The sequence below is a fragment of the Pectinophora gossypiella genome, chromosome 7 (genome assembly GCF_024362695.1).
Source record: "Pectinophora gossypiella chromosome 7, ilPecGoss1.1, whole genome shotgun sequence".
Taxonomy (NCBI): Eukaryota; Metazoa; Arthropoda; class Insecta; order Lepidoptera; family Gelechiidae; genus Pectinophora; species Pectinophora gossypiella.
The window spans coordinates 15,239,146-15,252,721 of record NC_065410.1 but is presented as its reverse complement, the minus strand read 5'-3'; the positions used below and the strand labels follow the sequence as shown (position 1 = coordinate 15,252,721).

The 13,576-nt window shown below is 43.0% G+C and overlaps 2 protein-coding genes across 8 annotated transcripts in view; one reads left to right on the top strand and one right to left on the bottom strand.

Moving 5' to 3' along the window:
- LOC126368355 (muscle-specific protein 300 kDa) overlaps positions 1–13,576 on the bottom strand; it is a 200,724-nt gene that overhangs the window by 66,585 nt on the left and 120,563 nt on the right. For all 7 annotated transcript variants that reach the window (XM_050012271.1, XM_050012270.1, XM_050012269.1 and 4 more), the window contains 4 exons: positions 1,478–2,270; positions 1,245–1,403; positions 958–1,170; positions 595–870 (listed from right to left, as the gene is read on the bottom strand). In XM_050012271.1, coding sequence (XP_049868228.1) covers positions 595–870; positions 958–1,170; positions 1,245–1,403; positions 1,478–2,270 — 1,441 coding nt within the window. The remainder of the gene's footprint in view (positions 1–594; positions 871–957; positions 1,171–1,244; positions 1,404–1,477; positions 2,271–13,576) is intronic.
- Positions 1–13,576, top strand: part of LOC126368383 (neutral ceramidase) — a 354,827-nt gene that overhangs the window by 330,251 nt on the left and 11,000 nt on the right. The gene's annotated exons all lie outside the window — the stretch shown is intronic.

Here is a 13,576-nt window from a genome sequence, read left to right as displayed (position 1 = left end):
AATGATCTATCGAGTTCTGTTTATATCGTGTAGGCGATGAAGCTGAGGTTTATGAAAAGAAACGACGGTGGCTGCGATGTGTCGAGTATGTATATTTAATATTTTAAATAGTTAAAAATTTATAAAGGAATAGATGACTAAAGATCGACTTAAAGCTAGATGAACGATCGGATCGCGATTAAGTGTCCCGCAGCGGGTCGGCGTCGGGGCTGCCGCGCTGCACGAGCAGCTTGATGCGTTCGTTCCGCGCCTGAATCTTGCTCTGGAGCGACTTGACTCGCTCTCGACACGCCTGACAGAGGATATCGGTCGACGAGTTAGTAGCGGTGAGGGTGAAGGGTGGAGGTAACAAAAGAAAAAAATAAATAAAAATGAATGCGTAGCCAGCGGTAATGTACAGGTGACCTAGACCGTCTAACGACCGACGACGGTGCCTCAAGCGTGCCCGCCACCTCTGAGCCGCCACCGTGACGGGGCACCGGCGGAGCCGGATAAACAAAACTAGAACTCGCGAGCCTACAGCGGGGTCGCGCGGCGCGCGGCGGGGCGCCGGCCCGGCCGGGCGCCGCGCGGCTGCGTGTGCACACGGCTTACCTGCTGCTGCAGCTGCGCGCGCTCGGGGTCGCGGGGGCTGTAGTTGGGCTGCGCGGCGTGGCGCAGCTGCTGCTCGGCCTGCAGCAGCTGCGCCCGCAGGCGCGCCACGTCGGCGCAGTACGCGTCCACCTGCGCCAGCGCCGCGCCCAGCTGCGCCGCCTGCGCCGCCGTCGACGTGGCCAGCGCGTCCAACGCCGCGCCCAGCGCTCGCGCCGCGGCCTGCACGCCCTCCGGCGAACGGGACTGCGCTGCCACGCCGTCGGGCCCGAAGTGCACCTACGAACAAACCATTTTCAAACTTCCATTCGAAAAATTCAATCCGTTCTGCGTCCGCGTCCCGCGACATAAAACTTGTCGACTCACGTTGAGTTTTTCGACGGCGTAAGAGATCTTAGTTTTCTGTGTGGATATATCGTTGAGGAGTTTCTCCCGCAGGGCGAGTCTGTCTCTGAGTGGTTTCTTGGCGTTCTGGGGCGCCTCTAGCGTCCTCGTCGTGGCTTCGAGCCAATGTCCGACGTCCTTCAGTTTCTTCTCGCATCGCTCCCATTCTTCCGCCAATTCTTGTAATAAGCCGTTCTGAAAGGTAAATAAACACGTTAGTGACGTATGTCTCTCGTTTAAATATCCCGGGCGAGTGGAAGAGTACTGACGGTCTTGGCTAATTTCTTCTCGACGTCGACAGTGGCGTTCTCGGCCGCCTCCAATCTGGACGGAAGATCCCCCGGACTGGTCACGCGTTCTATCGCTTCGATTTCCTTAGCCATGTCGGCTAGATTCTTAGCTTGTTGTTTACAGCTCTTGAGCGCGTTCTGAAACAAAAGGTAAACATTGCAATCTATTTTTAGACGACAGTACTATATATTATTTGTGTTTGTTGTCGTACCCCATATTCAGTCTGTTTCTGTTGTGCCTCCTGCAAGTCGGCCAATGGGAGGGGCCGCGCGAGGAATGCACGTTGTGTCTCGACCCATAGGAGGACTTTCTCTAGAAGGGCGAGGAATCGCGCTACGGCGTCGCAGGCGTCCTCGACGGCGGCCTGTCGGGCCTCCAGCTCGCTGCAGACGGCCGCGAACTGGTCGGACAGCGCAGCCAGCGTGGACTGCACCAGCTGGCGCTCGGCGGCATCGCGGCTGCCCTCCACGAGCGCGCGCGCGTTGCGCGTGAGGCGCTCCACGCGGTCGGCCACGGCCGGCACCTCGGCCCGCGTGGCCGCCAGCCGCTCCTTGTAGGGCTCCGGCGGCAGCGTGCGGTCCCGCGCCGTCAGCTCGGCAGCGCGCAGCCACGCCTGTACGTGGTCCACGTCGGCCGCGTATTCGCTCCGCGCCGTGCGCGCACGCTTCCACTCCCGCTCTTTCTCCTCCATGGCGGCCGCCAGCGCCTCCGACGATAGCTCTAACGCGGACAGCTCCTGCGCCACGTCCGCGGGCGCCGAGCCGCCGTACCGCTGCCTGCTCTCCTCGGTGAATGTCTTCGTGCGCTCCACTAAGTCGGAGACTTCCTTGGCTAGAGCTTGAACGCTGTCGGTGTCGTCCTCGCCGAACACGTAGAAAGTCTTCACTTTAGCTATGCACACTTCGATCAGCTGTCGGAGTTCGTCGATCCGCTCCGACACTCGGTCGAATTCGGATACTATCTCGTCGATCTCCGCGAGCCGCGCCGCAATGGTCTGTCGCAATCTGCAATAAATACGGAACGTTAGTTAAATACACAATTAACTGTAACGCGTACAAATCGTGGAGTGCGGTGCGGCAATATGGTGTTCGGGAGCGCACGAGGGAAGGAGAGCTGCCAAAATGCGACGAAAATAATCTATCGGCGCGGCGTGACGCGGAGCGGTGACGCCGCAAGGTCGGCCGGCGCCGGCACGCGGACCACGCTCGCTCGTACCTCGTCGGTCGTGCTCGTTCGCTTGCGGCGCTCCGCTCGCGTCGCCTCCTCGTCGCTCAATGAACCATTTCGATAGATTCGCTGGACGCATCTAAATTTAAATTCCACGTTCTAATGTTTGCACGGTGACATCAGAGTGCGCGGTTTTTTAGGTGCATTCGCCGGCGAGTGTTTACATTTGCACACACGGTCGTCCGCGTTTATTTTATGATAGAGGTGACGTGATACGGGCGACCTTGGCGCTCGAACTTCCATAAGCTGACAAAATTGTTTAAGTTTACTTGAAAGAGCTGTAAAGAGCGGCGAGTAGGCGAGGAGAACGGATGCGGCCGGCTGATTACCGTCCGCGGCGCGTGACGTCGGCGAACGAACATCTAACGCGAGGCCGGCCGGCGCCGCTAACTGACATGTAGAAAAGTAAACATTTAGGGTGCCGTTGCCAAAAGAACGCATGAACAAATCTTACAAAATCTCGTGTCGAGCACTCGACGCTAGTCCACAGAAATACGACTAGAGCGGGTGAGTCATCGCGGGCAACTTTATAGGCACAGTCACATGTATCACATAATTCAGTTTGTGGGGCCGCCGGCTGGTGCGATGTGACGACGGTCGGGGTCGCCGCGCGCCGCCGGACCACGTCCCGGTCTCTTAGTATGAAATTGTATTCGAAAACATATCTTAATGGCACTTATTTTAGGACCGGTTCCAGCGACATCGTTTTGGAAGGCGAGCGCCGCGACCCACTACGTACCGCCGCACGATCGGAGGGTTGGGTCATTGCGTACTTTCTCGGCAGCTGGTTAAATGCGTCTTAGAATATAGAAATGGCGTGTGTTCTAAGTATATTCCTGTTGCCGGTTCCAGTGCAGACTGAGGCGCCTTGACCTATAAAAACGCGGCGATTCACGCATGCGCAGAGAGCTCGGAAAATAGCAGTCTGCCGGTCTGAATAACGATTACAGACTCTCCCGTGCGGCACGCGTCAGCCGCGCGATCGATCCAAAATAGGCTTTATTATAATCTCGTAAGTTCTGTCTCTGTTTGACAAAAGGGTCGGCTTTAGGTCTATACTTTTGCGGCGCACTGTACTGATTGATTTCTCGTGGTCTAGTCTATATCTGACTAATGTTACCCTAAAGACTGATCCTTGAATTTTTTAACAAAGAATCAGTTTTAAGCTTTATTAATTCGTTTGTGAGAGCGTACGTAATGTTGAAGAGCTAACAAAAAAATATAGTACATAAAAGGTACAAATTTAAAGATTTGAAATAAATAATTAGATATGACGGCTAGCATCCCATATTTAGAATATGCATACTTTCATACTCAAAATTTGTGTTTATAATTATTTTATACTGTCAATGGCAATAGGCTCGTTTCCGTACATGGGACTTAAACAAAGCGAGAAGTCACAGTGGGTCTCTATATACGTACACATCTGCCTACCCCAGAAAGGACAGACATGGCGCGATCAGAACCTATACCGCACGTGTTCGAATAGAACGAATATTCATGAATATTAAAATTATATTTCGCAATCTATTTCGCCCGGAAATAGCTATGACATAATTGCGATTCCGGCAAATGTTAGCGTAGGTACTACTCATACATAACATGTATGTATGAGATATTATGAAAACCTGTCATGTCAATTTGTATGAGACGACATTATACATTTTTCTTATGGAACTGTGAAACAAGTATAAAAGTATATTTCATAACATCTGGCTTTACCTATGTACGTACAGTCATAAACAGTACCATGTACCAACTTTAGTACCCGTAGGTACTAAACATGTTTGATATAAAATGACACTTACTTAACTCTATAACATATAAAAGGACATGCCATAAATGAAATGCAAAAAAAGCGGTGCGTTATTAATCTAAATGAGGGAGGGGACATAAATGAACCACGGGACGTTTGAATGTACCAGTTAAAGAGAAAAATGTCAAAGTGGCATGGTACCAGGGTACCAAAGGTTTAGTTCGATCTACTGTGAACCGGCGTGCGTGTATGAAACAATTGATGAATGTTGAGGAAGCAATAGAAGTGTGTCAGAATCAAAGCAAATGGAATTCCATAGTCTCTGCTTTGTTCCATAGGTTTCTGTGTGCAAAAAATATTGAGTGTGTAGCAGAGCTTAAGAAGCTGATTTTATTTTTATAAGTCAATTGAAAACACAATCCATGCAATAAGTTTCCCAGAAGTGGCTCCTTGACACACTTTAGTGTTTTATTTGGCAAGTCATGATGATACTCAAAAGCTCAGTGGGTTCACGTTGATAATGGCCGTTTTGACATAAAAAAGTACAGCATTCCCTCCGTCAATATAGTTTCATATTAATACAAAACTTTATGAACACAATAAAGTACGGCTAAGGACATCTCCAATTTGGTTAATGTACGTCCTTCTAGGTCTTCCTGTGTCCTACCACCAACCTTCGCTTTATATACCGCTTTCGTAATCCTATTATCCTTCATCCGCTCTACGTGTCCAAACCAACTTAACATTCCCTTCTCACTCTTAGTCGCTATATTGTCTTTTACACTACATTTCTCACATTTTGCACATGTTAAACATGTATAATAAGTTACAGCGGCAAAGTGTAGGCGGAGGTGGATGACTTATATACAGGGTGTTAGGGACATCGTAACGAAAAAAAAAATGGAACGCCTATTTGATTGAACTAAAAACGATGGTGGGTGTTTTTCTTGTCGCAAATGTTTAATTAAGATTTTGAATTTTTACTGTGCCGCAATGTAAGTCGAACAACGCGGCACACAGACGTTAAACCTACGCACGGCTACGTTACGCGTGCGTGCGTGATACGATCTTGTATCTAGGTAGGAGTTTTCATTCTCTTGTATTTAGATGCTTAGTGGTGCAACGTTTAAAAATGTTGAGTTTGTTGAAGTAGAACACCTACTGCCACGATTTTTCACGCACGGTACCTACCTACCAGTTATTAAAACGTTCCTAACTTATTAACAATAAAAACCCTACTCTTGCCTTACCTTAATTGTTATTCCTTCGGATGAAGTACCTAGGTAGGTACCCTAGAACATGTCACGTCACGTAGGTATGCAACATCGCGTTTCCTCCGCGGTAGGTAGGTATCACACGCACTCACAAACACAACACCTTGCTCTTTAATAAACATCAACAATCTTCCATACTTTTGTGCAGTAAATGGTCTATGATCTATCATCATAGTCGACACTACTCATTTACAGAATAAAACAAACACAAAACACTCACAAACACGAAAAAAATATCCTCGAAAAACATCACGCGATTCGGGTCAAGCTTAGTATTCGACTGAGCGGCGGAAGCGCGCGGCGACGTTAGCGCAAAGCATCAAAGGCGTGCCGACGACGCACCGGCCGCGGCCGAGTCGAGCCGACGACTAGACAGAGAGAGAGAAGTATGTTTATGGTGCAAGTGACAGAGAAAGAAATAGTATCTGTTCGTATGCCTACTTTATTGGCGAGCATTGCCCTTGACCCGTGCGCCGGCTATTCACCTGCGCATAGCTGAAGTTGTAGATACGTTATTATTAGTATTGATGACATTGATAAAATGTAATAATTAGTAATTTTTATTTGTTTATTTTAAATGTGCGTTCTATGCAGCTTAAAACACAATATGGGACTAAAAAAAATCTATTTTTTTTATGAATTTGCGACAGGAAACTTCCCTTAATACCTATCAACTCAAAGAAATACCTAGTATCTGTTCGTAATGCCTACTTTATTGGCGCGCGTTGCCCTTGATCCGTGAGGCTATTCACGTCCGAGTATCCATCAAGACAGATCAAACAAACCCTAACTCGGAGGTCTTGCGTCCCAGGATCCTTTAATTATGTCTTAGAACCTTCTTGGCCTATGTGGTCCAGTGGTTGAGCGATGGGATGCGGAGGGTCCGGGTTCGTATTCCGGTGGGGACATATCACAAAAATCTGTTTATAAGGCCTTTGGTTGGGACGTTACAGGCTGATCACCTGATTGTCCGAAAGTAAAATGATCCGTGCTTCGGAAGGTACGTTAAGTCGTTGCTCCCGTCTACTAGGTACTTATGTAAGCACGTAGCCGTTACATGAATATTGTACACAGAACAGGATAGGTTTAATTAGTTCTTTACTGATGATTTAACAATGAGATTTAAAACACGAATAACTTAGTATGTACTTAGTACCTCGGTACCAACATGTAACAAGAAAAATAAGATCACTCCTCTCGGACAATTTTTTTCTTTGAACATGCCGACATTGCCTACGCGGCGGAGTTGCCGAACTATCGATAGGTAGATTATCAATTGTTGAACTTGAAAATTGTCTAAACTATCGAAAGTAGTGATAGTACATTTAGATCGATACTAGCGATAGTACCGATAGGTCTTACTTTGTAACAATAATGGGTATTGATCTAAAAGATCTATCGATAGGTACCTACTATTGGTTTTTTTTAACTAGGTATCGATAGAATATCGATAGGCAACACTCTGGCGGAGTGTCCGCCGCGAATTCTAGACGCGATCTCGCTCGATTTTTGTGTAGCGAGGTTTTGCGTAGGTACTTACATACTAAGTTGGTGGTTGGTTGTTTTTATGGTTGACGTAGTAGGTAACTAATTACCTAATCTGTGGTGGTTGTGTTAGTTGGTTGTTAGTTATTCTAATGACAACAAAGAATACAATTATTTACTGTTTCAACTGTTTTAGGTAGATAATGGCCCCGATTCCTATGAGTAAATGAATGAATAACCCGGTCGAATCAAAAAGGTATCTCGGTGGTATGCAAACCGTTTGACGTGTGCTGTCAACTTAATTCTGTCGGTTGTTTTAGATTTCTGCTTAAAATTGACGTGTATTCCATAAATTTTATGCCTGTTGAATATCCGTCCATTTATGAATAAGAATAAAATAAATTTATAATTTACGATAGACAGAGAAAGAAATAGGATCGGTTCGTAGTGCCTACTTTGTAGGCCGCGCCGCCGCCGCGCCGCCGCCGCCGGCGTGCGGCGCGGGGCGCGCGGAGCGGGGCGTGCGGAGCGGGGCGCGCGGCGCGCGGTGCGTGTGGCCGTTGACCCGTTCGAGCAGCTGTTGTCTCCATTACATCGAAAATTTTCGATAATTTGTCATTATTGTTTTTTTTATTGAAATTTGGGTTCTATGCAGCTAAAAGCACAATATGGAATTGAAAATAATTAAAAACAAAACTCAAAATTTCATGAATTTTGCGACGGAAAATTCCACTAGATATTAACTCAGAATCATGGTCTGAATCATCCCTCTCAGTATTCGTTACGATGTCACTAACACCCGGTATTTATTAGTAGTGCATATTAAAATTTGAATAATTAGAATTAACCTCACAACCCACACGATAGAAGAGGAAGAATTAGAATTAAGTGAAGCCAGAGTTTTAGGGCTATTAAAGTTATGTGCCCTTCCCGAGAAAGTTCCTGTTGTAGAAACTCTTTAGTGTTAAGGACACTGGCTGCTTTTTTAAATTCGGTCTTACACTGCAAATGTTGTGTGCACCTATAATTGGCTTATGTAACAGTCTAATTCCTGATGTAACATTTATTTTATTTAATTTAATTATTTTTATTTTATTTTATTTATTTGGGAAATTTACAGCGTCTTAATAGTATTAATAAAACTTAAGTATATAAATTGGAAGGCCATTACAAACTTCCACATACAATAATGTTTTATTATATAAGCTGTTGGTGTACCTTTTTTATAAATAAATAAATAAATTCTTCTTTCTTGAACTCTGATCTTATGTACCTAAAGGCTAGGCGGTAAGACTCTTTTTACATAAGTTTTGCGCCTTTTTACGACAGGGAATGTTCCCCTAGGAACATATCACTGGCTATTATAGATGCAACCTAACTGATTATAATTACAATACAATTATTTATTTATTTACATTTCGCGACTTTACAGTGCAGAAGCACCAATGCGCCGTGAAACTTTAAATATAAACAGTACCTAAGTATAATAAAAAACATATGAAACTTAAGTTTAAACAATATAAAAACATATTTAATTTTCACACATCATTCATCATCTCGCAGAACCTCAGACACTCGCGACACACATACGTCCACTCACTCACAAACAGATCACACTCTGGTGCTGATGCAAGGAGTGCATTAAGCATGTGCACGGCACGGAGAAGTGGCGAGTGTGTGCGCGCCACAGTGCGCGCCTCCGACATGGCCAGCAGCGAGTGGCTGCGCGGCCGCAGGTTTTACAATAACTCTTTATTGCACTTAAATCATATTAGAAATACATTAGGTATTATAATTACATTGGTAGTTGGAGTCTGATAGGGCGAAGTGGAAGAGAAGTACGAAGAAGGCAGACCCCACCATCAGATGGGAATAATAAATGCCAAGAAGAGAGAGAGAGAGAGAATTAGATTGGTAGTACAACAGGCGGCCTTATTGCTAATTGTTTATTTTAACGTTTGTTTTGAGTGCCATAAAGTTTTATATGATAGTTAAATTAATAGTTTAGTTTTATGTAGTTTGAGTTGGAGAAAAGAGAACCATATTGAAGACTATAGAGAACCGGAGAGGAAATATGATTGGCCACCTGATACATCACGATTCATTTATAACAAACATTATAGAAGGAAAAATTGAAGGGAAGAGAGGAAGGGGTAAACCTAGGATAACATTTATGAAACAAATAAAAGAGAAGGTGCAGGCCGTGTCGTATCGGGAGGTGAAGGTTTTGGCGGGAAGAAGAGAGGAATGGCGATTACTCCACCGACAAGAGCGCAGCTCTTAAATAAAGAGAGAAAGTTTTATATATGTGTATGCAATGCCGTTGGTATGCAGTACAAACGCTGTTCTCTGTAATTTACAATGTTGCCATGAACATTGTAACATTTCGTACACAACATACGTACGATATACATTTGTACTTTATACCGTCACCTCTATAAAAGTTCGCCATTTGCTCTGAAGTCACTTCTATGTAAAGATTCGTACATTTTAAATTCGTATCCGTCCCTCAAGGTTGTATGAAACGACGCATTTTACAATCCTTTAAATCTTCTATTTCTATTGGTGATCCCGAATTCTTGGGTATTACGCAATTATTTGCTAAGTTTATAAATAGGTAGTCTTCTTTTGTTTTCAAGCCACATAGAAGGGTCTCTACTTTTGGTAAACATTTATATGTCATTTGAAAAAGCGTGGCAAATAAATGCTCAAAAATTATAATAATATTTTAACATGATCTCACGATTATATCCCAAAAGGGTCTTGGACTAGTTTCAAGATAAATTATGAAATTTTGATTACTAAATAACGACAGATCTAAGACTAACGAAAAACATTTTATTTTTTCTATTTAACTTATTTATGACGACATTTTGTCACGTTTGTATATGACGTCACAGTGTGCTTTTTCATACAAATTCCATAGTAATTTCATGTTCTGACGTTTTGTAAAAAGTAACTGATTTGACTAGTTGCAAACTAGCCTATTGGGATAGTCAGAGTTACATCCATCACAAGATGAACTAAGTGCTCACACTTCACTGAGCTTTCTGTTAGACCAACGTGATAGATGGTGGTAGTATAACACTCCTTAAAAAAATGTTAAAGCAAGAAAGAAAGGTAGATAAGTAAGTCAGGACCGAAGCAAATGGAATTCCATAGTCTCTGGTTATTCTCGCTGGTGGGAAATAGGTTTATGGACCTATGTAAGTATACTTAAGTATGTACAGTCATGAGCAATATAATGTACCCAGTTTAGGACTCTGTCGCACTAACATATTTGACATTTAGTGAGACTTACAGTTCAATTTGTCAAAAAAGTTAATGTGACATGATACCAAAGTGTATTCATATTAATGCTCGTGACCGTAGTTAATCATCACGTATATCTATATAAGTACAATTAAATAATCACATTACTATTTAAATGGATTTCCATACTCTCTGCTTACCCCGGTGGGAAACAGAGGAGTGTATATGTAGTTTACATGCTTTCTCAGTATCTTTCGCGTTATGGTTGAAATAATTTCCAACCAAATTAAAAATCAGTCTAATATTTTATTGTAAAAGCGTATATCACATGATGCTAAGCCCCAAGACATCAGGGGACCTATTAAAAATAAACTAGCTATTTAAAACTCTATGGCAGAGGCAATAAGAATTCCTACATTACTGATTTGTCACCGTTCGTTGTATGATATCATCGACAGATGAGAAATCTTATGAAATAGAATCACGAACCTTCGAATTAATGTCACATTGTCTGGTTGATAAAGATATTAATGTGACGTCATTTTGTAACTTTATAGAACGCCTATAGATATTAGGTCATGATTTTACAAACGAATAGACAATGAGGTTAACATAGCAACATTATTTAATAATAGAATTGTGAAAGCGGTATATTAAGCGAAAGTTGATGGTAGGGCTGGCAGAGTCCTTGGAGATGTCCTTAGAAAAGGTTTAGTACGATATGATACAGAGTACTGTATGAATAAAATATTATTATTTATGCCCAGTAATAAGTAGTATCCTTCTATTAAATTTTATTTTCCCACGTCAACATTCCTTTAAAGCGTTTTCATTGCCAATGCAAAAAGGTTAATATCAATTCAGTCGACTCACGAGCAAGCTACCGCCCTTGACCGAGCCATGTGTGTCAGAACGCCAATTGTGTCTGCCGACCAATGGCGACTCGTTCTCAATTCAAAAATTCAAAATCCTGAGTTCGAATATAGAATATTTTATGTTGGTTGTATTGAGCTGGTTTTTCATTCGCGGGTCGGAATATCAGACAGGCAGTCGCTTCTGTAACAATCTTTGTCAAATCTTCAGGTTAGGTAAGCGGACCCTGTGAAAAACGGGATAATGCTGGATGAACCATAGATTTACTAGGACTCCTTTTGGCTCTTCTGGCACTTTGTAATCTGTCACTTTCTCTCTTGAGCAATTTTAATATTTATGAGCTGTAAATTAGTGATATTTCTTTTCCGCGCTGTGCTCGTCTTCAAATTATGTCTATGTGCGTAACACTTACTTGATCAAATTCCTGAAGAGATAATTTAAGTATGTCAAATGACAGACTAATGGCTTATTCAGTCAGACGAATATAGTCCGAATTTATTTTCTCGAATTGAATATCTATTTAAAGATCTTTTTTTTTTACCTTTAGTATCCGCTGAATATATTCTTACACACGATACAAAGTTCAAATCACAATAACGCTTTTTCATCGAACCCGAAATGGTTTTGGTGAACATGCCTTTACGATATTCAAGGGGCCATCAAAATAATCTTTATTGCTTTACAACAGAGTTTAAGATTCGTTAACCCCGGTCAAGGATGTGCAGTTTTTGGTAACCGGCTATAAAACGGCCGAAGTAGGTACTTGCTTGAATGTTGAATGTGAAGAGAATCAAGAATGTTTTGGGGAAAAAATACCTGTGGTATGGGCGGCCCGACCTTAAGGAAGGTAAAATATTTATTTACAGTATTGTTGGCAGCATCCACATCCAACTTTTTAGAGTGATTGTGGTCCCGTGGTACACCGTCTTGACTTGCACCTCATCATCATCAGCCTATTTACGTCCCCACTGCTGGGGCACGGGCCTTCCCTATGGATGGATAGGGAGATCGGGCCTTAAACCACCACGCGGGCCCAGTGCGGATTGATGGTTATTAACGACTGCTAATGCAGCCGAGACCAACGGCTTAACGTGCCTTCCGAAGCACGGAGGAGCTCGAGATGAAAACTTTTTTTTTTTTGTGGTCACCCATCCTATGACCGGCCATTGCGAAAGTTGCTTAACTTCAACAATCGCAGACCGAGCGCATTAACCGCTGTGCCACCGAGCTCCTCCACCTATAGGTAACTTGCACCAATGATTATTAATTTATCTTAAGAGCAGTTTTCACTAACACAGTTGGCTCGACCATTATAGACGATTTGCCTCACCACCTATCAAGTTGGTCTAACAGAAAGCTCGGTGAGGTGTGGGTGCTTAGTTCATCTTGCGATGGATGTACCTCTGACAACCCCAATAGGGCTATAATCGTAAGCTTATGTACATTAGCTATATCCCTTACCTACTTATGTTCCTAATTGACATTTGAAAAAAGTTTCTATCGCCAGATGACCTTGGATGTTAAGTATATGTCTAACTCTCTCTACAACCGAAAATTACGTCATACCATCCGTTTTAAACTCTATGCATCTGCTGTAATTAAAAAATTGATATCTCCTAGAATATCAATAGTGACAATTCCTGTAGACACCATCTAATTTTAAGTTATATCTGTCATGTTCCTATCCGCGTAAGCATAAAATTTATGGAACACACGTCAATATTAAGCACAAATCTAAAACAAAAATTTACATTGGCTAATAACCCGACAGAATTAAGTTATCATCACACGTCAAACGGTTTGCATACCAGCGAGATACCTTTTTGATTAGCCCGGGTTATTCATTCATTTACTCATTAGTCCTAAAATTAAGAGCTGTCAATTAAGCCGTCCTTTTCGGTGGATTAGAAAATGACAGGTATAAGTAACTTAAACTAAAATTAGGAGGTGTCTGAAGTAATCGGCGCTAATGACTGTTTACTACACTGAAAAAATAATATTCACAAGTAATTATTTACTTTTCTTTGCTCAGCAAAATCTCTCGTTACCTCAGAAAATCAGACGCCGGTATTTGCGCGTCTCGTTAATTTTACCAACGACTGATGAATGAAACGGAAACAGTATAGTCTCAATAGCGAATTCGATAATAGTTGCCTGGAATCAATTGCAGCTTAGTAATAAGGCCGCCGATTGAACTTTTGCTGACATTTCGTAATTGTCCTTCATGGTGTGTTCATGTGCAATAAGGTGTTTTGAAATGAATTAAACAATTACAATACATAGGTACATAAGATCATGCCTATTTCCTTATTAGGGTAGGCAGAGACCAACAGTGTCGATGAAAACACATAAGCGATGGTTCTTTGACGGTTTTAAATATGTCTCTTCCTCTATCGTGTGGGTTGTGAGGTGGATTACCAACCTCATCAACCCTGGTGTCAGG